This window comes from Anas platyrhynchos, chromosome 8 (assembly GCF_047663525.1).
Source record: "Anas platyrhynchos isolate ZD024472 breed Pekin duck chromosome 8, IASCAAS_PekinDuck_T2T, whole genome shotgun sequence".
In the NCBI taxonomy this organism is placed as follows: Eukaryota; Metazoa; Chordata; class Aves; order Anseriformes; family Anatidae; genus Anas; species Anas platyrhynchos.
Window position 1 is genome coordinate 16,819,905 of NC_092594.1, and position 24,447 is coordinate 16,844,351.

The following is a 24,447-nucleotide window of genomic DNA, read 5'->3' on the forward strand; positions in this document are numbered from 1 at the left end:
CAGACTACTGGCCTCTCCTCAACATGCACTCAAAAATTTAAACTATGGTTAAAACTAATGCTTTAAACTATTAGTTAAAACTAACATCAGTAGCTCGGGCAGTTCCAGTCAGAAACACAAAAATATCAGATGTTCTCCATACAAAGCCTCCAGGCTTTCTGGGTTTACGTTTGATGGGCTAGCTTTACACTCAGCTGACTAGCCTCCATTGGAAACAAAATATTATGTCATGGATATGATATTATTGTATTCTATTTCTTTCCAAATGTAAACCAAAAACACTGCAAGTGTCCTGCCTAAGTCACTGACAGTTTCATCTGCTACAGCGCTGGCTGCAATTATTTTTAGTTTTACTCCATTTAAGGGGAGTAAAAAAACTGTCTATACACAAATATAGTGCTTATTAATAACTAATTTTCCTTAACAAGTTTTTCCTCTTAAGTTTGGTGTGATGCCACAGGCTCACTCCTTTCTTTTTGCTGTATTCTAACTTCCGTAATTTACAGTAAAGCCCTTCAGTTTTTCCTCTTAATTAAAATAGTTTTGAGCTCACCGTAACCTTACAGCAGACAGTGCCAATGGGTGAGGTCTCACTGAAAACCACCTCGCACTAAAGTAGCACGTTGCACGCCTAATTAGGCACGGCAGGTTGGTTGCTTGGTTTGGTTTCAGCAGCATCAGGGATGTTTTTACCAGAGCTCGCCTGTAGCACAGCCTTCACGCCACACGTACCAGCTTTGCAGGGCCACAGCATCAGATACGTCTGCAGCTGGATGCCAGCCTGAGGGCAGACATGGCTGCGTCCCTACTTCTGGGAAGTCATCCTTTGTGTCGGGAAAACTGCTTGTTTTTAACATCCTAGCTACAGCCATCTTCTCACAAGTCTTTGCTGTGCCTCTAAGATGGTGTTTCTTCCCCTCAGTGGTCATTTCCAAACCCTTCCATTTGCTGCCTGCTCCCCCAAGCCTGAGGCAGGCTATTTCCTCAGCACACGGGACACCACAACCCCACATAATTTGCCAGAGCTGAAGCACATTACATGGCTGCACCATCCTTCTCATTAATGCTGCCTCCCAAACCTTTCAGGTTTTATTTGAAGCTGGGTGGCTGTGCCCAGCTGATGGCTGCAGGTCTCTGTGAGGAGAGCATGGGGGCTGCCTCATGTGGAGTGCTGCCGTTTCCAGAGGGTTCCGGAACGTTCCAAGGAGCACTGCCACTTCCAGAGGGTTCCAGAACATTTCAAGGGGCAGCGCCACTTCCAGAGGGCTCCAGAACGTTCCAAGGGGCAGCGCCACTTCCAGAGGGCTCCAGAACGTTCCAAGGGGCAACGCCACTTCCAGAGGGTTCCAGAACGTTCCAAGCACCTCAGTGACAGAATCACCGACCCCACAGCTGAGCCCAGCAGCAGTGCAGGTGGTGGCTCTGGGTAAAGGCGTTTAAGAAAAGCCGAAACACTGCCTGGCAGCGAGGACTGAGGAAAAAAATGCACAAAACTGCTCTGCAGCGCTGAGGTGAGAGGAGGGGACAAGATGGCGCTGCCTGAGCAGGGATTCCCCTGCAGGCTTTGGGGAGGCCACAGTGGAGCGGATTTAACCTAAAGGAGCAGGGGAAAGAGGGAGAAGGAAGGAGCAGTAGACAGGAGCTGTAAAGGACTGACCAGAGCCGCCATTCCTGCACCACTGGGCAGAGGAGTCAGGAGGGAAGGGGTGAAGCTGAGCCTGGAAGGAAGCACGGGTGAGGAAGATGTGTTATTTTAATTTCTCTCTCACTATCTGTATCAATTTTAATTGGGAATAAATTAGTTTTCCTCAATTCTGTTTAACCCATGACGGCAACAGGTAAGTAACCTGTACTTATCACAACCCCCAAGCTTTTCCATCTCATTTTTTCCCCTCTATCGTATTGAAGAGGGAGAGTGAGAAAACAGCTGGGTGAGCATTTGGGAGCTAGCCAGGGTCAATGCACCACAAGTAACAATTATTTTTTAAATTTCCACTGTTCACAGGTGTGTGGAGTAATCATCTAGAAGGTTTAAGATGTGCTACTTCTACAGCACATTCCTGCTGGGAGTTCTGACTACTTTCAACATGGCTCGGTCCTGCTTCCCCCAGAGGTAAGCAACTGTTCCTGTTCAGCCCAGAGGGATGCCAAGAGGGAATGCAGCATTTCTGGCTCCATCTTTGGTGGAAACAGATCTGCAGTGCTGACAGGGCCATTGCAGACCACAACCACATTGAGTGGCGTGGGGAAGGAGGGATTCCTGAGAGACGCCATCCTGCAGACTGAGCAGCTCTGTGCAAAAGTGGGGGCTACTGAAAGTCAGTGTGGGGCTCTGCCGCCTACCCGCTCCCTTTTACTCTCAGCAAGAGAAAGCAGATGTACTTCAGGTTCCCATCTCTGTGTTAAAAATGCTCTTTAAGACCACAGGAAACGGTGCTACAGGGCTACAGGGTCATCATGGTTTTGTTCTGTCTCTCCTCCTCCCCCCATTCACATGCACACACGCACAGACAGAAGAGATCAAAGGTAAAGAATGAGAGGAGTCAAAGGGGTTAAAGAAAGACCAAATTGTCAAACCAATAATGTGAAGCATATTGCTAACAGACAATTCCACAGTTCTGCAAGAGGTTTTCACACCCCTAAGAGCAAAAACAAAGTGTTCAGCAGCAGTACTAGACTTGCAAAAGGTATAAATCACTAGAAAACAATCTCAAGTTAGCAAAGGAGAGCAACTTGTTAAAAAGCATCAAGCTTCCCAAAAGGCTGTACAGAGAAGTAATGCTTGCTGTGTAAGTGCAGTTACTGGAGAGTTATGGATTTGAGACAAACATCGGTTTATTTTCTCTCAGTCATGTCCTTTGTTCGTATGACCTTATTCTCTCTCTGAAGAACTAGGTGTGTTGATTTGGCCTGGCTGTGGGCTGGCGGACGGGCAAGACTCACCACTGTCACCATTTCCTTATGCACTTTCAATGCTTGTCATAACCCCAATATGAGCACTACAGAAAACTTAGCAAGGTTTTCTTCACAGTGTCCTATAAAGTTATGTGCTAAGCATGCTTTACAGGCAACGAGCTGAAAGGCAGAAACGAAAGCGCTACCAAGTGCCAGTTTAGGATTTTTCAAGTAATTCAGCGGTTACACATCTCTTGGTATGCTCTACATTCAACCCCAACAGTACCAAATAGCAGCCTTGAGGTCTGCCACAGTCATCCCCACCTCATTTTCTCATACTTCATCCCCTCAGCACATCTTCTAGTTCCGTCCAATGAGCAGGGTTGAATTTTGGCCACTTAGCTCTCCACGAAGCCAAAGGATGATGGAGTGGGGGGGTGGATAGCTTTGGCTGAAGTAGCAAGTTGACCTTTCAGGCCAGTGTCCTGCAGGAGAGAGGAAGCAGTGTAGAGAGGCAGGAGCTCACAGCATCAGCTTATAGCTTGTAGCAAACTACCAGCCCTTGGTGAAGAGCCTGGTACCAACTGGAACAGCTGCTGTTGGTGTCCCATCCCCTGCTGGGACAGGATCGCTTCTGCCCCACAGTAAAGGTCCTAAGCCCATTTTTAGGTTCTGTCATGCTTTCTGTTTCTCTCCTCAGTCTGTCATATGAGCTAACAGTGGAAATTATAAAACCCCCAAAAGACCCACAGGATGTCTCCTGCTACAGCTTGTACTTAGAAGCTTTTCTAATGACATTTCTGAGTAAAATAGGAAGGTGGGAGTTGTGTGGCATGGTTTTCTTTGATCTCCTAGGCAGATTTAGTGCCTGTTTGTAGTCTTCAGTGCACAGATACATGCTGGTCCTCCCCTGAGCTTTTATCCCAGATTGGGGAACCATCACTGTATCTTTTCTACCTTATGGGCACTCGGAGAGCGAAGACCAGCAAGTTACATTCGCATCAAAATGCGAGTCACACATCTCAAGACCCAGTGCTCTGCACTGGTACTTCTGTTGTAGCGCTGTGTAGATGGCCTCGCCAGGTCTGAAACATCCGTTGTGTAAGTAAGTGGGATGGCACCTGACGCCGTGACTACGTGGATGTGTGTACTGCTCGATGGCAGATACCGTGTCTTGCCACTGAACACTCCCCTGTGCAGAAGGAAATGCATATGAAGACAAAACACATACTACAAGAGCAGGGAAGAAGGAGACAAGCTCCGTGTGCAGACCCAGCAATACCTAAGGGTGATTCCAGCTGGATCAAGCAATTACTGTCCTCTTCTCTCCTTCAGCAGCCTTGCCTGACACATCTTCCAGCCCAGCAGGCAGGGTCTCTGCACAATGCGAGTAGAGAATTTCAAGCAAGCCTTCAAAATTATCGTTCCCTACCCTCTCTGCAAATTTGGAGTAGGGTGACAGAAGAGCCCTTGCAAAGCTCTGCACTTGAGTCCTTGGGAACTTAGATAAATTAAGCAAGCGCAGCTGTGGGCAGGAGGCAGAAACAACCCCCAAAACTTCAAAGGCTAACAACTCTTTCATGTTTCCAGTGGCCACGGCTCTGCTAACAGACAAGCAGCTCACTAAGCCACAACAACTCCCTACAACACCAAGCCTTAAATTAGCTCGCAGCAGCAAAGCAACGCGTGCATAAAGCCCCACACAGCCCGGCAGGGCTGCTCAGTGGCAAGGATGCACAGGATTGATTTCAGAGCACAACAGCAAGGACCACTGCACAGGCTGCAACAGTGCACTTCTGGGCTTATTTAAAAATAACCAGACAAGCTGCCCTTTCCCAAACCAAGCACAGGAATGTGATTTATTTATTGAATATGCTGAATTTATCCTGGTTCTGTCCTGTTGAAAACAAGCAGGGAATTAGAGCAAATTGCATTCTCTTGCTGCTAAAGCACTCTTGGTCTTCTGTGATTTGGATTTCTTCTTCAGGACGTTAATGAAAGCCAAATCTTGGATACCTGTTCTCCATGCAGATGCCTCAGCAGGGAGCATGGACAGAGAGAATAGCAGCAAGTCACTCTTTCAGCATGTCCTTTAGAGCTGTACTGAGACTGTGGCAGCTCATACGATTTCTTTTGTCTGACCTACTGATAGCTGAGATCTGCAACAGCCATAAACAGGTTGAACCCCGCTTTGGGAACTTCACATCCATCCAACCTCCCACACAAACAGCTAGCTTGAAGACTGTTTAAATTAGAAGGGAAAAATCTCCGTCTCAGATGACTTTTCTGAAATCTTTTGTCTCTATTAAAAGTCTCATGAGCTATGCCAGGTGGAATGCACATCCCCAGCATACCGCTCAGGAGAGCTCAGTCTGTTTTAATGACAGTCATCCAGGTGGCTCAAAGCCCAGCTACTCCCCAGCCCAGCTCAAGTTTCTATGCTGAGTGTCCCAGGGAATTATCTGGCCAGCAGGCTATCACTCCCTAAGACAGATTGGATAAAGGGGAACCAGAGGAATCCCCAGTGGCAAAAGAAAACTGTGCAAGGAGACTTTCAACTGTTGGTGAAGGAAACTAGCTGCAAAGAAGGGGAAACAGAGTGACAGATGCAAACTTCTCTGTGATTTAGAATAGAAATTGTTTGCAAAATGGAGTTTATTCTCCTTAGAGAAGGGTAAGCCATACAGAGCTTGCTGTGGAACAGTGAGATGAGAGGCAGAGAAAAACACATCAGCATTTATTAGTTCACAGAGCTTTCTGTCTCTTTGCTACCCAAATCAAAGAGAAGCTTATTTTCAAAGAAAGAATTCACAACGGAAAGCTGACGTGCCCGTTCCCATGACTGCTGGTGTCCAGGCCTGGGTAACCCGCCAGACCAGTACCTTTTGGTGGGATCCAACAGCAGTGCTGCTGGTCAGACCCCAGGCAGGGGCCCGGGAGCTCTGTACCTCTAGCTGTCAGAGGACACTGTTGCAGATGCTGCCAGCAGTCTCCTGCACCTCAAAATGCAGTCCTACTTTGTGACTATCAGGGCTTCAGTTGTGTAGGGAATGGAATATTTGACTCTCATTACCCCAAGAGATGAATCAGCAACAAATTGTCATGCCTTTGTTCTTCATCTTTTAAAAAGCACCAATACATAAGTAACTTCCCTCGCTTTGCATCCAAACTCGTCCTCTCTTCTTACTCACCTCATCCTCTTTTGCGTTAAACCTCAGTCGCTTAGTCATGCCTAAAATTACACTTTTGTAACCATGATGTAACATGCCTACTTTTCTGAGCACTAGAAAAATAATAGTAATATTTAAGCTTCCCTGCCTTCCTTCCTTCCTCCTCTCTCTAACCACTGCACGACACTCCTTCCCAGCCTGGTAAATAGCTAGCTTGCAGATTCTTTACAGTTCTACGACCTGGGAGTAACCCCACAAGATATTGTAACAGAAACTCAGAAACCCTGAGATTGTCTTAAGGTAAATGAATAAGCACGCAAACACATTTAAGGGAAAAAAAAAAAAAAAAAAAGGCAACAAGCAACAAGAATGAAGCCTGTCAGATCAAACTGAAGGCTCTCTCTGAACTCACAGGAATCAAGAGTGGCTTCAGAAATATCGGTTCTTCCATTCTTACTCATGCTCACTCTTCTTTGGAGGGCTGCAGAAACAGTCATATATAACACATCTTAACAGCTAGCTGCAACGACTAAGCTGTGTGGTTTCTGAGCCAAGATGCATATCTGAGTGAGCCCACTGGGAGCCACTCCATGTTGTGGCGCCGTTTCACGTGTCTGAGTCTCTGCTGGCTCAGCACATGCTGGGGATCAGCTGTAGACCAGCAGCAGCTCCTCCTGCTTCCATGTTTCAGGTGCCCTTCAAGCCTTCACTATGTGCCAGTGACCTTCCTCTCCATCAAGAGTAACCACGAGTTACTAAAAAGAAGGCACAGATGCACTATTGATATGTCGGATACGAAAGATGCTGGCCATAGCTGCCCAGGGATTATTTCTCCTCCTCTGAAGGCAGTTTCTGCCTTCAGTTGGGGTGAAAGCTGAGCTGCAGCAGGAGCTGCACCCAACCCTGCCCTGCTCATTGCTCATCTCACCTCTTATATTTATCCCGCGTCTCTTAGAGCTTTCCAGGCTTCCCCCCATCTCCACTGCACTTTTACTGTGGAAGAAGCAAAGACCCTATCTACACAGTCCTTTCCCTCCTGCCACTTTAGTTGTTGCACATATTCAGAAGCTGCCCAAGATTTCTAAAACGCTAGCACGCTGCCCTCCCCTTTCCTCTACCATGGTAAATAGAACGTGGTGTCTGATACGAATCAACCACAGACGAGCCCATCTCAAGCAGCTCACTGTGCTCGGCCACATAGCAGCATGAGTGTTTCTGTCGTGCAGGTTTGGCCAGCTGCACACCCCAGACACACAGACATCACCTCTAAAGGGTTTGGCTACTCATGAGATTTGGTGTGCCTGCAACAGACCCACTGGCTCACGTCTGAACTAGATCACATAGGAAAGCACGGCTGTGCCTAGGAAGAAAGGCTCTGAACCCCAGAAAGCCCCCCAGGTGTTGGGAGCAGAGCAGGAACTTCTTATCAGCAGGTTGCTCTGGGCTTGTCACTTTTTGTCAACCATGTTCTCCTCAGAGAAGCAGCTCTCTGGAGCAGTGTTAAAACATTGCCTAAGCTCCAGGGTACCTCCACATATGGCCCAGGCTGTTCCCTCAGGAGAGAGGAGCTTGGCTTAAACCACTGCAATCCAGAAACATGATCCACAAGGAAGAATGACTTCCTCAAACAGGGGAAAAAAAAAGTCACAATGGTCATCCCTGCCAAGGCAGCTGGGATAGCCTTTCCATCACAGACATCCTCTTGCTGGAAAGGAAACAAAATATGTGAGCATTTGAAATTTAAATTTAATTTGTTTGAATATTTTTATCAAATAACTTTAAGTAATCACAGGAGTAATAACAATGCCGACATTAAATAATCATCAAGTATTTAATGCTAATATTAAGCAAATATTCCAATCTATGAATAGCTCACTAGATTGATAATTAAACAGATGGCTTCAATAATGCTGCTCTGGCACATGCACTCTTTGAATCAACTCTGTGCAGTTTGAAGTCCTATGATCCTGTCATGACCTTACTTTGAATCTTTAGTTAGAGCCCACAAGCTAAGCAGTGGTTTTTCTCCGGGCAGGTTGGAATGATATTTGAGAAAAGGATTGCAAAACAGAAACACGTGTGCTGCTGGCATCAGTGCCACTGACTCAGCACAGTGACAGCCACTCTGACTCAGGAGCAAGGCTAAAAGCACATAGCTTTGTACCGCAAGGAAAGGCAGCTCTGTCCACCTCGAGAGACCCCAGCACTATTTATAACATCACTGTCCACCTCCCCATGCCACTATCTCAAGCGTGCAGATTTGCATTCCCATGAGCACATCAGATAAAGAGGCCAACGGCTCCTTGCCCCCTCCTGATGTGCAGCAATAGCAACTGCCACAACCTGCCCCAGATTTTACACTGAGGCCGGATGAGCTAATCTGTGTGGATTTATACAAAACTTTGGGAATTTTCCAGCCCTTTATTACTACAGCACGAGGCGAGTACATAGCCTCAGCGCCAGTCTCCTTTGGGTGCTGAATGACCTGTGTCTGAGCTGCTTGCCAGCAGAGAAAGGAAACACACAATGTGCTCAGCGAGTTTTGCTGCAGAAATAGCTGCAAGCATACTGGCACATGCACATACAGATGCACACCCCCCAGCTGGATGCCTAGAAAGCAACACAGCATAAACAAATCCGAAGGGGATCGAAACTTCCAGCCTTTCTGGGATAGGTCCAGGTCCAACACCCCTATCCCTGCACTATGCGATTTGCCCCTCTGAATGCAGGAGGAGGTAGGGCAGTGGAAAAGAAACAGCCAACCAAAAAGGTTCCTAAAAGGTTATCTTTGACCTTTAGAGGCACTTTGGTTCCTGAGAAATGCAATGGAAAGGTCTGAGTGCTGTAGGAGCAGCTGCATGAGAAGAGTGCAGTGTTGACCTCACTCAGGCAAGAGCAGACCACAGGCCACACACCACAGAGCAGAGAGCAGCACCCTGGAAAAGGAAACAAGTGTTGTGTGCTGCTATGACCGCATCAGAGTTACAAGAAGCCTGGAAAACAGGCAAAAGACGAGGCACCACAGCCTTTCTGTACTGCCCAGTAGCAACACAGCAGGCAGCACTGAGGTTAACACATGCAAAGGAAGAACTTCACAGACCAGTTCATGGGCACTGGAGTCAGCGAATGCTATCCAACACCAAGCACCACCTCTTTCCTTGCCCTTCAGACTGCCACGTGAAGTGCTGCTGGGGCTGGCAGGCATGTGAAGGAGCACTGGGGCTTTAGGGGATGGCAGCACTTGTGCTCAGCAATGAGTGACTGACTTGCTTCCAAAGCTCTTCCACACCTCGCTGAGACCTGGAGGAAAGATGATCTGGGGACATGGGAGAGGCTTGTATCCAGCTCCAAACACCACAGCACCCCATCTCCAGCACGCGGGGAAGAGCTCCCAGCCACCCACATTCAAACAGAGCTCCCAAACAGACCCAAAACAATGTTTCAGAAGCACAGCAGATCTTCTCAAAATGTTTCCCACCTACATTTCTCTCCACCCCAGCTCAGGCTTGAATTTCCAGATTAGCCCCCCTCCCCGATAGCCAAACAGGGCTTGGGAAACTCAGTCTGAGCTGCCCACCTCATCAGTCCTGATCCAACACTTTGGTTGCCCCAGAGCTCTGTGACAAGGAGCAAAGTGGAGTCAAGCTGCCAGATATCTCCCATGCTGCTGGAGAAGGAGCAGGGTCCTGGACCCTGACCCAAGGCCTCCAGGGCCAAATGAGGAGAGGACAGTGCCATTTTCTAGAAAAATATATCTTTATTTACCATCTCTGTTTTGCTCAGGAAACACTCATACGGGGGCCATGCTAGGGGCAGCCAGGGCCAGGTCTCCACAGAGGACCTGAGGCATCGTAAAGGCAGGAAGGGGCTGGAGCCACTGTTTTCACTTCAGGCTCCACTTCCCTCCACTGCCATGTTGCTCAGGTCTTGTCAGTGAGTGGGGATGACATGTGGGGGGCACCTGGCCGCCCAGCCATCCCCCCACAGTGTGGAGAGGAGCCAGCCAGATCATGGTTTCTCAACAGGGCTGGGACCCCCTCATGGCACCACCGCTTCCAGAACATTCCTTGTGAAGCTGTCAGGGCAATTTAAATAAAGAGGGTTGAAAGCATTTTCTGGAAAGGGAATAGTCCATAATTTAACACAAAACCAAGTCTATCCCACTTCACAAGCCACCTGGCAGGTGGCTATCTGTCAGACAGCAATTACGGTGCCAAATGCCCAGGCAGGGCAGACAGACACTGCTTGGGGCAAGGAGCCTGAGGTTGCTCCCACACCACCGCCTGTGGTGTGGCACTGCATGGTCCAAGCTTGAGGGGCCTCCTCACTGCCATCCAGCTGTCCCCACATGCGTGCTGGCCCAAGCTCCTTGGGTGCACAACACCATCTGTAGTCCAAAGCCGTTGAGGCCCCAGCGCCTTCTCAGGTAGCACAGCCTTCTTGAGCAAGTAGTGAGTTTCAACAGCATCTCTGATGCTCTACATTTTTGGTTTGTCATTTTACTCAGAGGAGGAAAATGTGTGATTCTCTTCAGGTCATCACAGGACAGCCTAGGTGCTTCCCAGAGGCCTGGTTTCGAGCTTTTACCAGTCACTTGAGCCCACTCACACAGAAGGCCAGAAGATGGTTCCTTCTTCTTAGTGAGAAACCCTGGCTTGGCATGGGGCTGCTGCCTCTCAAGCAGCCCTTACCTCCTGTGCATGCCTGGGAGAGTTGCGGCTGCTGCCAGCCATGCTCCAACGGTGCCATTTAAAGCTTGAATAAGCCAAAGAATGTCTTGGATTCCTCAAAATTAACCAGAGAGATTTTGGAGACATTGACATACAGACTGTCCCTCTCCCTGAGCTTGAATAAAGCCCCCAGATAGCTTTTCCGGGCCCACATTTTCTGATTTGCACAGTAATTGATGTATTTGTCCTCCATCAGCACGTGGCTGCCTGGCGAGGCCGGATTTGTCTTGTAGACGACATGGCTCAACATCTGGCTGCTGCAGATGCTTCCTCGGAAGAGCACGTTGGAGTACACGTAGTACAGGCCAGTCTCATTGATCACGAGGCCCTGGTTGCGGTACTGAATGCCGTTAGTGAAAGCATGGCCAGAGACGGGCTCCCACTCCAAAGGGAGGTCCCGCTGCGATGGGTTTCCTGGAAGCCGAAAGGAGAGAGGCATTGCAGTAAGTACAAGCATTTTGGTGTCTTTTCATAAGTTATACCTGATGTCACAACAAGTCAGCTGCTTTTTGTGTCCTTTTCATGAAAATGTCTGTTCCAACCTTGGGGAGGTGGGAGCCCTCACCTGCCGTGTGCTCACCTGGTGCTGAGCTGCTTCTGAAAGCTCTCTGCCCAACACACTCCACAGACAAAACAAAACCCAACCCAAAAAACTAGAGCTCTTCTCATTGAAGAGCCTGAATAAGGGGAAGATTTTAGCTGTGGGAGTAACTTCCAGCTGCCAGAGCACACACATTACCAAAGGAAACTGAGAAAGCCTGTATGAGGCAGCTCCTTACAACTATAACCAGGCTGCCCTCTCCCCCAGCCACGTGCCCCATCCTCTGCTCCCACGTCTTGCTGGGCCCTCAGCACATACCTGTTAAGTGTGCTGCTTTCCTCACTTCCTTTTTCGCTGCCTGTCTCTCCTGCCCTGAATGAAAATAGAGAAGGAACATAGATTAGCTATGTGCTCCACAGAAAAGCCAGCCCGGAGAGCAGAAGGGAGGTGCCCATGAAGCTGAAATGGTGCAGATTCACAGCAGCACAAGGCACACAGGCACCGTGGCTTAATGTAAATAGGCAGAGAGGTGCTCAGACAAATACTGCAGGGAAATAGGAAGAGTTAAAAAAAAAAAAACAACAAACACTGAAGTAAAGGATTTAGACATGACCAAAAGCAAAGGGAAGAACAAAAAGAGCAAAGAGAGAGTTTTCGTCTTAAAATGGCTTCATCAGCGGGCTTAAACAGAAGCCTAAATTTAGAGACATTTCTAGGTTCTTTGGCAAGTTTCAATTTCACTGAAATGTCATTTCGTAAGAGAAAAAACACCATGTAATGAGGTTCTTCTCAACTAGTTTTGGTTGCAGTGAGACTGCATACCAAAAAAATTTAGGAAAAAATAAGTTTCCTTCTCAAGGGTGCGAGTGAACCCCCCACCCCCAAAGAAAACGAAACCCTGTATGTCATCCCAGAATCTTAACAAGTGAGGAGACAAAGCAGAAATGTGTGGTGCCCATCTTGGTTCTCTGTTCTCCTTGTTCCATGCACATTATTGCTGAGCGTTAAGACAGCCAGAACTCATTTTCACAGCAGAGTCCCCCCATACCCATTGCCTCACTAGGGCCCGGGAGCCCCAAGGCAGAGGCAGACTGCCCCGGGACACGTTGTTCACACCACCAAGCACTCCAGCAGGCAGGGTGCAGGACTCCTTCGCCCTACCCCAGAGATAAAGCTCTCCTTTAGCCAAGCAAACAAAGGGAGCACTTTCAGAGCATCAGAGCTGCAACCCTACCTTTGTCCCTTAACAAGAGGAGGAAAGAATTTGACAGGAGCATTTGCAGACGCAGGAATGGAGGAGTTCCTCTGCCTACATCAACTCACCTATGAGCTTCTCCAGAGCTGGAGGGATGTGTTCAGTGCTGGCAGACTGTCAAAAAAGAAGAGCGACAAGCTCTCTTAGCAGGGTGAGAGCATAAGGGCATCATCTAGATGCAGCCAAAGACTATCTTCAACAATGGCTAGCTCAGGCAGAGCTGCAAGGTGGAAAGAAACATACAGGGAGAGAGACCCTGCAGCACTCAAACAAGACATCCAGATATATCACAGTCACCAACAGAGCAGTCCTCCACAGCAATGAACAGCCCCACTCACACTGGTGAGGCAGACACGTTGCTGCCACCAACTTTTCCCCACAGACTCTGCAGGTAGCCAGCCAAACTTTACCTCTCTGAGTTCTGCCAGTTGCTTCTCCAGATGGAAAATCTGAAACATGCTCAGCCCCACTCCAGTGAGGGCCATCAGGATCAGCAAGGAGATCACCAGGAAGCCGATGCTGCTCCTTTCCCTGGTGCTCTTTGGCTTTCTCCTCCTGTCAGGTACCGGTGGTGGGAAGGGAGCAATAGGGGGTGCCGAAGGGCAGGAGGTACTGGTGTTGGCACAGCCGTCCACCCAAAATATTTGTGGGTACACGTAGTTCAAGTTCTGCTGCATGGCTGGGAGTGGGATGGGCTGGACGTGCTTTGCGTGATCTTCCATGTGGCAGCCAAAAACTGCCGGGGCTGGCCCAGACTGAGCCCTGGGGGAAGACCCAGCTCTGCTTTTATATGCCTGCATCACTCCAGCAGTGAACACCCAGCTCAGATGCTGCAGAACTCTATGAAAGCCTCAAGCAGAAACAGCAAACCCCCAAAAGCTTCCGCCCTCGTCTGCAAGTTCGGGGCATCCGCCTGCTCCTCCCACACAGCGGCAGCACGCACACACAGCGGGACGAAGCCGGTGGCAGACGGCGCTCGCACAACAGAAGCCTCGGGAAGCAGGTGCAGCCAGCGAAGTGCTAGCAGCACACCCGAGGGCTGTGCTGGCAGCCAGGGGCTGAGTAATCAGCCCAGCACACACCCACCAGCCAGCCACCCTTTCCAGCAGCCCACTCAGGCAGAGGCAGTTGCTTTTCCACTGCAGTGTCCTGCACCACAAGCAGAGGGAACAAAGACTCTTCTGCTTCTGGCACCCTGCACAAGAGGCAGAGCTGAGGACGATCCCCTTGGCAGAAGGATGAAGACCTGATCCCAAGCACATCTGCAGGCACTCAAGTATTGCTTCATTTCACAGAAGACAAATTACTGCTTTCTACTGTATCCCACCTTGTCTGCTCCCTATGGCACAAATCCTGGGTATAGTTTCGCATATACCCTGGTTCCAGACACCATCCCGCTGTTACAAACCAATGCAATTGACAAGAGGAAGATATTGTTGGTGTTGCAGCCTCAGCAGAGCTGCCCCAGCACTAACAGCCCAAGCACAGCCAGTGCCGTGGGCTGCCTGCACCACACCAAATCACTGGGGGACACTGGCCAGGCTGAGCCAGCAGTGCACTGTAACACCAGAAACATCACCCTGGGGCAAAAGCAGGCTCCTCCAGCAGCCTCTGCTGCCACACTTACCTCTGCAAATGCTATCTAATCCCACAGCCCTCTTGAAGCATCAGAGAGGGAAGGTTTTTGTTTGTTTGTTTGTTGTTTTTAAATCTTCTCTTCATGACAATGGTGAGTGCTGCAGCAGGACCTAACCTTGGTGAGAGACTCATGATTAAACCTGGGATAGATGCTGAGCTACACACCTTCATAGAATTTCTCTTACCCTTCAAGACAGGATCCAGAGTTTGGGCCACGCTGGAAGGACAAAATCACGAGGAGAGACAAGAACATTTTTATTTCTCAATTTAAGGCTTCGTTGGCCACAGATATCTAAATGGTGGTAATGTGATTTCCCATAGATTTACAGGCACTCTCAGAACACTGTCCATAGCAATTTGCTCATCCATTTCACAGATGTGTGTACTTGTAGGGGACAGTATTGAAAAAAGGAAATGCCTAACGCAAGAACAAAACTGGAGTTTTGTCTCTTGTGGCTGAAGAAAGCAGCCCCAACACGGAGGCTTTGATCTGGAACATCAAAACCTGGCGTTTGAGGACAGCACGCTTCAACAACATACGCACACTGGTTTCTCCAAAGCAAGGGCTGAGCTGTGCCTCCAACTGCACCGCTAACAGTCAGATGTGCCCTCAAAGCCCTGCACCACCAGCCACCCCACTGCTTTTTGAAGATGTTCACCACAGCCGCTTGCTGAAGTGATGATCCTCAGCATGAATAGTTTCAGCAGCCTGTCTGCATCTTCCTCGTCCTTCTAGGTTTCTAGACATAAAAGTAGCACAAATCCACCTCCAGCAGTTCACACCTGGTCATGCCTACCTTCAACATAGAACAACAAGGACAATGGCACCACCATACCTGTGTTTTTTTTTTTTTGCAACATGGACCATACACGCCACTGGAGCTGGAGCCCCTCAACTGCTGTAAAAATACAGTAATGGCCCAGGGAGCAAGGACCAAAGCCCAGAACCTCCTGTGTCTCCAAATACTCTCATGAAACAGGGTCACCTCTGCCTCTCCTCCACCGGGATGCTTATAGGTCTTCAGGCTGAGCCCCCACCTTTTTCTGACATTTCACCACAGACAGCTCATCCTGGTGGGATTGTGGGCACATGAGCAGGCTTTTTTAAATGTCACAAGTGCACTTATCAGTCACCCACTGCTTCCTATTTTCACAAAGATGACTTTTTTTTTAATGGGTGGGTGAATTAATGAAAGCCGGGAGTCAAAATTTAGGCAAGGTTGTTCTCACCCAAAATAGTGGTCAGGGACAGCTGAGCAGTAAAAAAGGACATAAGGACAAAAGGGGTGTCTGATTTTTGTCTCTCTGCCAGAAGATCACCAATTGTAAATGCTTTCCATACCCTTTATCAGAGGATCACGTATGCCAAAAATCAGCAAAAACTCAAGGAATGGTTACGCAGATAAAAATGATAGCTTGCTCAGAAGAATTCTTCCCTCCAGCTCCCCTTACCCCCAGAGGAAAGGTGGGAGTTCTTATTAGCGATACACAGCACTATGCTAAAGTTTGTACTGACAGCAAGTAGAATCAGGCAGCAGCTAAGAAATACAGATACAAGTTCATGTCAGTAGGTTTAAAGACTAAATAACGCATTTATATATGCATATATTATCTCAGGGAAAGCAGAACTTGAATAATGATCTAGATCTAATACTTGACAGAAAAATAAAATTAAGTTCAGTGTGAACCACTGCGTAGGAGGAAGACATCAAGGTTCTGGACAGATACACGTCTGAAAGTGATTAATAAATATTTCCTATTATAACACTGACTATTGGAAATGCTAAAAAGCAACTATTGAAAACCCACAAGGCTGCATAAATTACACACAAGACCAACTGAAGAAGTGGTTAAGAAGCATTCAGAAAGACAGCATTCAAAGCCAAGGGCGTGTTGGTTTCAGAACATTAACCCAAAAGACAGGAGAGGCAATTAGTACAAAACCAGTAAGTTCCAGCCACATAGGGCAGGAGAGATGCACCCCATTAACACTCCCTTATGACTGTCTTGGAAAAAGCAAGCAGAGCACCATCCAGGAAAAGGCTTCTGATTTCACTCCAGGCATTTTCCTCTATACAGTGCTATTTGAACACCTTTCCCCCAGAGCTAGGAAATAATTTTATTAACTGCAAGTAATATTTGCAGATTAAAATAACTGATCAGACATTGCCAAAAAGAAAAACACGAGAACAGAGAATTCAATCAGAAGAAAGCAAGCCTAGGAACACAGACTGTAAAACAAACTCTTTAGATAGCAAATAACATCCAAGAAATTAGAAATAAACCACAGGTCTGAAAGCAACACAGAGAGGCTGCCCAGCTGGACGCGAGCTTGCAGCAGGGAAAGGACACAGGGGCTGTGGGTGTGAGCTTACACATAGCACCAGGCTAACTGGGAAGATACAGACAGTCCCACAACTCATGTTACAAGTTCATGTTCAGCTTCAGAGGGGTTCAGGAAGGAGCTGCAGTAACTGCCAGACAGCAAAGGTGTTTGTTCACCTTGGTTCATTCAAGAACAGACATGGATAGACAGCACATGAAAATCTGTAAAGAGAGACGAGATTTCTATCAGCAGAGAGTTCTTATCTCACAGAAAAAAAGCCTTTCTAAAGAGCCACTAACTGGAAGCCAAAGCTGAGGGAGATAGCATTTATAACAAAAAAGGATTTATTTTTGAACTGAACATTAGAATGGAAGCTTGGGGAAAAAACTGCTTCCACACATACTATTATCTTCACCCACTGAAGCCTTTAAGGGGTGTAGAAGACACAAAAATTCACCCATCACTGCCAGATCTCTGTGCCACTGAGCAAAGGGCCCACCACCAGCCCTGCACTGCCCTGACTCCGGAGATAGGCAGTGGTCAGGTTTAACAGCCCACGTAAGTGATAATTGAGTGTGCCAGCCCTGAGGGTCCTGCACAGCCCCTTAGGTCGTCCAGTAAGGCAGGAGGGCAGGGGAAGGCACACGGATTGGAGCCCAGCTGCCATTCCTGCCCCAGCATCACACAGCATCCCACAGGTTGTGCGACCTTGTGGTGAGCGCTGACATCTTAGTGTTGTTTCTTTATTACATGGTTTTAACAGCTCCATTTTCCCAGGGGAAGGTGATGCTTTTCATTTCCTTAATGGTCACTCTTTGCTAGAAGCATGAGGCAGGTGTAAAGATGTGGCCTCGTTGCCCACAGCCCACTAGGGAGACATTCACATTCACAAAACCCATCTCTGAAAGCTCTGGCCTGGCATTGCCATATTAAGGCCCTCTTCCAGCAAACAAGAGATTTTGTTCTCTCATTCACCAAGCACGTGCAAACTGCACCATGATCCCAACAAGTGGGCAGCAGCCCTGGGTTCGGCAGGAGAGGTACAGGGCTCTGCACGGCCCTTCTGCCTGAGGCAGGAGAGAATCGAGCAGGGGAAAGAGCCAAAGCAGCTCAAGAGGGAATTGAAAGCAGAGTAAGATTTTGTTTCTTTTGATTGCATCTGTAATAAAAGAAAAGAAACGAAGTACAGAGGTTATGAGGTAATGGGATCAATTGCTTGAATATACAGGAAAGAAAAAAGCAGGTTATTAAACATCGTACGATAACTTAGTCATGAAAGAAAATGGAACAAGCTGCTGTGGCCGCTCAGAGGTTGCGAGGAAGACCACAGTGAACACACAGATGTTGACTTCCCGTCAATAACTGCATTCACAAACCCTTCACGTGGGATCAACACTGCCTCATGCTGCCAGCACATCAGCCAGCCTCAGCCCTGGAAAATGCCAGCTGGTTCTGCTGGCCTATGTGGCTGGGTCGGTATTTGACCATTTTACTCCTCCTTGGGAACAGCCATTCTCAGCCTATTAAAAAAATAAAATGAGATCTACCAGTCCTCACCAACTTCCCCCAGGCTCACCCCTCAGCTCTGCATCACTGAGCAAATTCCATCCCCCCAGCATTTGTGCTGCCCACAGCCACATCCCATCTCATTACAGACACCTCAACACCCATGTCCCACATCAGCCAAATTCCCAAAACACTGAGGGACCTGCAGCTGACATCCCTGAGATGTAATCCTGAGCTACAGGTAGTTTTCTGGGCTATGTGTACAACCCTGAAATTTCAGCAGTAACTGTGTCAAGTTGTGGCTAATAAGAGAGATTCATTAGCTGCTTCAAGCTCTTTTCCTGAAAAGTCACAGACAGGGATTCTTGTTCTCAGTGACTTCGTAGAGGGCCCAGCAGCTGGACGTGGCCTCCAGCCACCAGATCTAACAAAGGAAAAAATACCCTCAGGGTGGCAAACATTTATTTTCCATTGCTAGCTTCAGAAGGCACAGAATTATCTTAATCTCCAGTCCTCATCAAAAGCCCTACCTCTCATCTGTAACTTAATAAGTGACCTACGAAAAGCAGCATGGTGAGACCAGTTGCAGTAGGAGAAACAGCAGTAAAGCAGCAGAAAGCTCCTTGGCAGCTCTTAAAATTATCATTTTCAAATGAAGGACTACATGGGAAAGATTCCTGATTTTCACCATCCTTTCCTAAGCTAACATTTTAGCTAAACAAGGCCCGGGAACATTCTCTCTTCTCAAGCTGATACAAGCCCCCAGATTTTCTTAGCAATACCTGATGCAGTTTGACACTCAGGGTTTCCACAAGATGAGACATGCTGCTTGGTGGCTGCCTACCCACAGCACTTTGTGGTCAGACCTCTACACTTTAATTGTTCCAAATGAAGTGGAACATGTGTTTGTACTAATTAAGTGAAGCTTGTTAAGCTGTTCCATCTCATCTCAACATGGCAAGCTGGCAAAAGCAGAAGCCACCATAGAGGCACCTCAGACTGTAGTTCTCTTCCTACCAATATCACCACAATAGTTAGCAGAGTTTGCATATTTTAAAAATACTGGATTTCCACTGATGCTTAATGTATACAGCCTAAATACCTTCTGCTGGCAGATATGGCCAGTAATGTGTTTATACAGCGCATGTTTGTGACTATCCGTCCTCTGATGGAAACATTTGCGGTGCAAACAGATCAGAAAGTGCTCCAAGTGCTTCTGCATGCAACAGATTTTGTAACAGGAAACAGCTCCCTTCACTGTGACAGGCTTCTTAAGGTAATCCCCGGAGCTGTTCGCTGAGTGTTGTGGTTTGAGGTTGCAGCAGTGCTCAGGTGGCTCCAACAGCTCCACAAAACCTCCCAGTGGCATCCTGGAGAAGAGTCCACCCCCACCACACACAGCACAGCTGTGCCCTAGGGAGTTGAAAGATGAGACCTCTGCATTGTAACATCATCAACAGCTGCACTTCTCATACCAGCTGCTGCCAAAGCCACCTACCAAGTAATAACTTACAGGGAGATGTGTTTTATTGAAAAAAAATCTCATGGCTATTCCAATACATCTGTTTGGTTTTTGAAGTTATGCATTATACTGAATAAACTTGGCACAATCTGACTCAAAGCCCTCTAGAAATCACAATGAAGACCGGGAGGTCATGCCTAGTTCATAACTGGTTGGTCAGGAAAAGGAGTTGTGTTTTTAAAGCAGGGCATCTTGCTTTTGTAACAGTTTAAAGGGTAGAAAAGTCTTCCTCTGCCATGGACTGCCCAGCAGCTCGACGCTCATCTCTTCCCTGCACATCTGAAACCTCGGGAGCAGGAGGCAGACTGTCTCCTGTTGGGACAGCAACTGCAGCAGCCCACAAGGATAGGTCCTGCGACAGCTGCCAGCACTCTAAGGGGAAACCTGAGAGAACACAGCACCCTTCCTGCCCCACCTGTGGAAAGAGGCAAGCAAGACAGGTGCTTGAGCAAGCCATTAAGCCCCAGACTTGGGTCTTGCCAGTTCTATGATTGTTCCCAAGGAGCAGTAATGCAGCCTTCACCACTTAGAACACAATCCTGATTTCTTGGTGTTTCGCACCAAGAACCGCCCAACCTGAAATATCACAAGATAGACGAGGCGTCCTTTTAAGTACTCACCATGCCACAGGAATTTGTCAAGCTTTATGAGCCACCTTCATCTCTATATAGATTATGACCAATTTAGGAGAGGCTTGATTTCAAAGAATTGGGTTTTGAAAGCTAGTCAATGCGACACTAATAAGACCAAAATGGGAAGTAAAAAATGACTCAAGAGCCCACATGAAAGGGTTACATTAAGCAAATAAGAACTTGACTTTAGGAGTGTGCCTTTTTTTAAATAAAAAAGTGGTTACAAATAATTTAAAGCAGCAAGCAGAGCAAGAGGAAGCTGTGGTTCAGTCTCCATCCTATTGCCAGAGGCAAACACACCAGTTCACAACAGCACAAGCAGGTCAGTAGGTTCCTCAAATGCTTTTTCAGTGGTTGAAGCATGTAGAAGTTGATGTGAAAGTTTAGACCTGGACATAGTTGAAATGCTTAGGTAACACGAGAATATGGAAAGGCGATCGTTGATTGACATGCACCAGATCCTATGACAGATGAACTCTGCTGTTAGCAGCAATGACTCTTGTCAATCTCCACTGACTCAGCACCAAAAAAAAAAGTTGACTTTTTTAAAAATAACAGGTGCCCAGGCTTCTGTTAGCTGGGTACTTAAAACAAGTCTGCACTGTGGGCAATGCTTTTACTCCCTCCCCATCACACCAGATGAATGCACACAAGCTTCTGTAGAGTCCAGAGACAGCATTTCTTAAGAACAATAAGGAGCTTTCAGGACGGTGAATCTACACAGCTAAATGATGTTATGTGTTTTTTATACTGATTTTGTGGGACACTTTCAGAAGAGTGAATACTATGAGGTCTTCCCAAGACAGTTTTGAAACATGGGAGCCTGAGTGAGAATTATTTCTGACCCTATTAGCTACCACTTACAGTAACTGCCATATCTCCAGCGTGAATTGCAAGCCACGTGGCCTCAAACCATATGCCTGAAACAGAACTCTGCTCTATTTTAGATGTACGTTATTTCCATAGCATGTGCCCTATATGTTCATTACATGACAAGCTTTATTGGTGGTATTTTATTTTTTTCCTCCACGGAATGCAGCAACTTCTTAGATCTCTAAGCCCTGCCCAACTTTAGGGCAGATTGCAGGGAATAAAGGAAGAGTGATTTAGTTTCACACCTGAAATTGTTGACTTGGAAACTTGAACATATACTTGGAAATTATACACTCACTGCCTACTCAAACTTACCAGCACCTTAGGTATAAAACAGACCACATCAGCAAAAGAACGTAAAAAATGCATTTCAGCTCAAGGCTAAGTATCACATTCCCAAAAGATAACGAGGATGAGTACATAAAATGTTTTTGAAAACAATTCTTGCATGAGGAAGCACAACAAAGTGCTGCTAATTCCTAAATTATAATTTCCATGTAACCTTCATGGATAGCTCTCCAGTGCTGTGAGGTAATTCAGTCTAGGGAAAATCAATTGAAAAAAAAGGACAAGAGTTATCTATTCCAATAAAACAGAGAAAGATGATGAGGAAGGTTTCCAGCCCTCTATGTAACACCACAGTTCCAGAAAAGCTCAGGATTCACAAAGCCTTCAAGTAGCTGCTTCCATGAAACTTAACACGCCCCAGAGCTATATGCTCTCACCACATAGTTGATAAATATATATGATCATCACTGGTTTAACACTTTTTTCCCCTCGTCTAATGCTTACAGGCAAGCAGCAACCAAGGGTAAATAAAAACCCCTACCAGAGACATTTGACACCAGCATATTGCATCATGACTCATTTGGCCTCATTCTATACCTATCAGCATACTTGAGGTCTCTCATGGGAAGGTCATTAAATGGGCTTTTCTAAGAATTCAGAAGCGTCCAACTTCAGCCGATTCTTAGCGGTGAGAATTGTTACTGATGAGAAGAGCTCAGTAACAGCCAGGGCAGTAAAGGAAAGCAGACTTCCTACAAATGACGCGTCAAAAGGAAGGAAGGTAATTTAAAACAAAAAAAACCCACACCAGGAAAAATCACCCCCCCCAAAAGCAGTCCCCATCCTGCACCAAACCCCACATGCAATTCGTTTTTAACTTCATCACAGGGAGTGCTATGAGTCAAGAGAAATTAGCACTGGGAAAGTCTCATTTAAGAAAAGGGTTGAGAAGGGGCTGGACATCCAACGAGCTTGGCATTGGGCTGCACACAGCACTGCTGTGCTTGCTACAAATGGTTCCATGTGTCCTGGTTCCATATGGAAATTTAAAGACTAGTCCTTCTCAGAGGTAAAATTAAGCTACAAGTTTGATTATCAAAAGAAAAGTACCACTAAATTAAAGACAAAGTGTTCAGATTTATTTGGAAATTCACAGTTTCTAATGGCACTACAGCTCTGTAGTTACATACTCTTGTTCCACAACATCGTATGCTGCACTCAGGTGGTGTGTATTTTCCTCATTCAGGTTTGAAAGCCTTTTGAATTCATGTTCAACGAGTCTGATTCATGTGCTCCGACTGGCTAATTGTGCAGATCAAATCCAAAAGTACATCACCCTAAAGTATTCATAAACTAACAAGAAAGCAGCAAAAAAAACAAAGGCTTTAAATAAGTCACATTACATACAATACCCAGGAAAGGCATTAGATCTGTTAAAAAGGGTACCACTAAAAGTGCTCAATAAGTTAACTTATTTTTTACAACATGAACCTGTAACATTTGTCAAAAGGAGTAACCTTTTGTTCCACTCACTCAGATACATACAGCATTTTACCAATCACGCACTCTATAGTATCCAAATATACAGTCACAGTCAAAATAAAAAACACTTGGATATGAAAATACCAACCATACAAACACTGCACATTTGTTAGCCAATACAAAAGCAAACGTCATGGAAATACCCACTTGGAACCAACCTGACAGGGTAGACTTCGAGGCTTTGCAAACTCAACACATCCAGAACTGGCCTGGAAAGCTCCGTCAGCTGCACCAACTCACCCTCACGTTCTTCAGCTGAGCTTTCCCCTAAACTCTTCACACAGAAACAGTGAGCACTCCCCATTCATCTCTCCTGGAGAACTACAGCAGTCAGTTTAGGTAACAAACGCATTCATCAGCGTAAGATCCCAGCGTACACAAGAAATGCTACAGAGGAACTGTCATTCATTCAGTACTTCTGACTACAGCTCTGATTTGTAACGGAAGGTGGAAATAAATCTAACTACTAACCCTAGTGAGACACTTTTCTCAACTGAGTTTGCAAAACCGGGATTTAGTCAGGCAAGTCCACCTATTAGTATTTTTACAGTATCCAGTCCACATTACTGAGTCCAGCTGAAGGCCAACACATGTCCCTTTACAGCACTGTAGTGTTGCATCTTCAAAAAAAGCTAGAGAAATTACAAAATAAATCAAATGACAAACAATTGTATCTCCCCTCTTCCAGTGGCATTATAAATAGACAAAAGGCACATAAATATGGGAAGGTGCAAGAAATAGGAACAAAGCTGAAGGAAGAGGATTAGGCTTTTATCCCTATTCCACCCAACAAACTGGGTTTCAAAAAATCTCCGCCCCAGGAACTGTGAAAAAACCTTTATAAAATGAACCCTGCCCTCCCTCCCCCCCAAGATGTTCTCATAGGAAATTATCAGCCTTGTAAAGCTGCAGCTTATAGCCAAGATTGACACAATCCCATCTATTTAAAAAGGCAGAAACCAAATTTCTGAATACTTTCCAATTAGTTGAGCTCTTCGTCTCCCACCATCCTCCCACAGAATACCACAGACTGTTCTCAAATGAACAAACACTCTCCTGTTTGAGAAGTTCAGCTAGTTTTAGATTTGTCCAGAAACTGCCGTGACACCAAGTGCTCCCACTGTTATCTCTTTGTTTCCTTTGATTATGTCATGCAGGCTTGGCATTGACCCTGACTTAGTCTGTATTAGAGTTTTTATGAGCTTCCCTTGGTCTGAAACTTTAGACCGTCTTCGCTTTATAGCCCTCTTCTCAGTTTTTGTCTTTTGGGTTTGTCCATTGCACAGACTCGTACAAGCTGAAATGCCACAGAAGTAAGACTCCTCAGACTGCGATGACGTTTCTGAGCTTCCTTCAGACGGAGGCCCTTTATACGAAGAGTGATAAACTTCCCCAATGTTAGAGAAGTCCCTCTGGTTTGTAAACGGCTTCCTTCCTTTTATTTCCCCATTGGCGACAGGATGCGGAGGCTCTGCCGTTGGCTTGATAGTCTCTATCTTTTCACTTTTGTATTTGCAACGCTTTTTCTG

The 24,447-nt window shown here is 46.7% G+C and overlaps 2 protein-coding genes and 1 long non-coding RNA gene across 9 annotated transcripts in view; 1 reads left to right on the forward strand and 2 right to left on the reverse strand.

The window, feature by feature from the left end:
* On the forward strand, window positions 1–11,647 carry LOC140003157 (uncharacterized). Of its 2 annotated transcripts, none has more exons than XR_011811230.1 (3): window positions 1–1,511; window positions 2,006–2,113; window positions 10,992–11,647. It is a non-coding gene; the product is annotated as an uncharacterized lncRNA (long non-coding RNA). The 2 variants fall into 2 exon arrangements; XR_011811231.1 differs by lacking the exon at window positions 1–1,511 and adding an exon at window positions 1,521–1,734.
* Window positions 8,534–22,350, reverse strand: FASLG (Fas ligand). The gene is made up of 4 exons (XM_005008867.6): window positions 13,002–22,350; window positions 12,660–12,705; window positions 11,655–11,708; window positions 8,534–11,209 (listed from the first exon to the last, which is right to left on the reverse strand). Exons 1-4 carry the CDS (start codon window positions 13,389–13,391, stop codon window positions 10,815–10,817), a joined length of 885 nt encoding a protein of 294 aa, XP_005008924.2. The 5' UTR covers window positions 13,392–22,350; the 3' UTR covers window positions 8,534–10,814.
* Window positions 22,351–22,493: 143 nt separating this feature from the next.
* SUCO (SUN domain containing ossification factor) overlaps window positions 22,494–24,447 on the reverse strand; it is a 40,391-nt gene continuing 38,437 nt past the window's right edge. For 4 of the 6 annotated variants that reach the window (XM_038182929.2, XM_038182928.2, XM_027462738.3 and 1 more), the window contains one exon: window positions 22,494–24,444. In XM_038182929.2, coding sequence (XP_038038857.2) covers window positions 23,998–24,444 — 447 coding nt within the window. In that variant the 3' untranslated portion in view covers window positions 22,494–23,997. The remainder of the gene's footprint in view (window positions 24,445–24,447) is intronic. The other 2 variants (XM_038182931.2, XM_038182930.2) reach the window with 1 other exon arrangement.

Coding starts and splice junctions, on each gene's coding strand:
- FASLG (XM_005008867.6), bottom strand. CDS start 13,391: ATGCAGGCATATAAAAGCAGAGCTGGGTCTTCCCCCAGGGCTCAGTCT. Junction 11,709..12,659: donor AGCTCTGGAGAAGCTCATAG/GTGAGTTGATGT, acceptor ATTTTCATTCAG/GGCAGGAGAGACAGGCAGCG. Junction 11,210..11,654: donor GAAAGCAGCACACTTAACAG/GTATGTGCTGAG, acceptor TTCGGCTTCCAG/GAAACCCATCGCAGCGGGAC.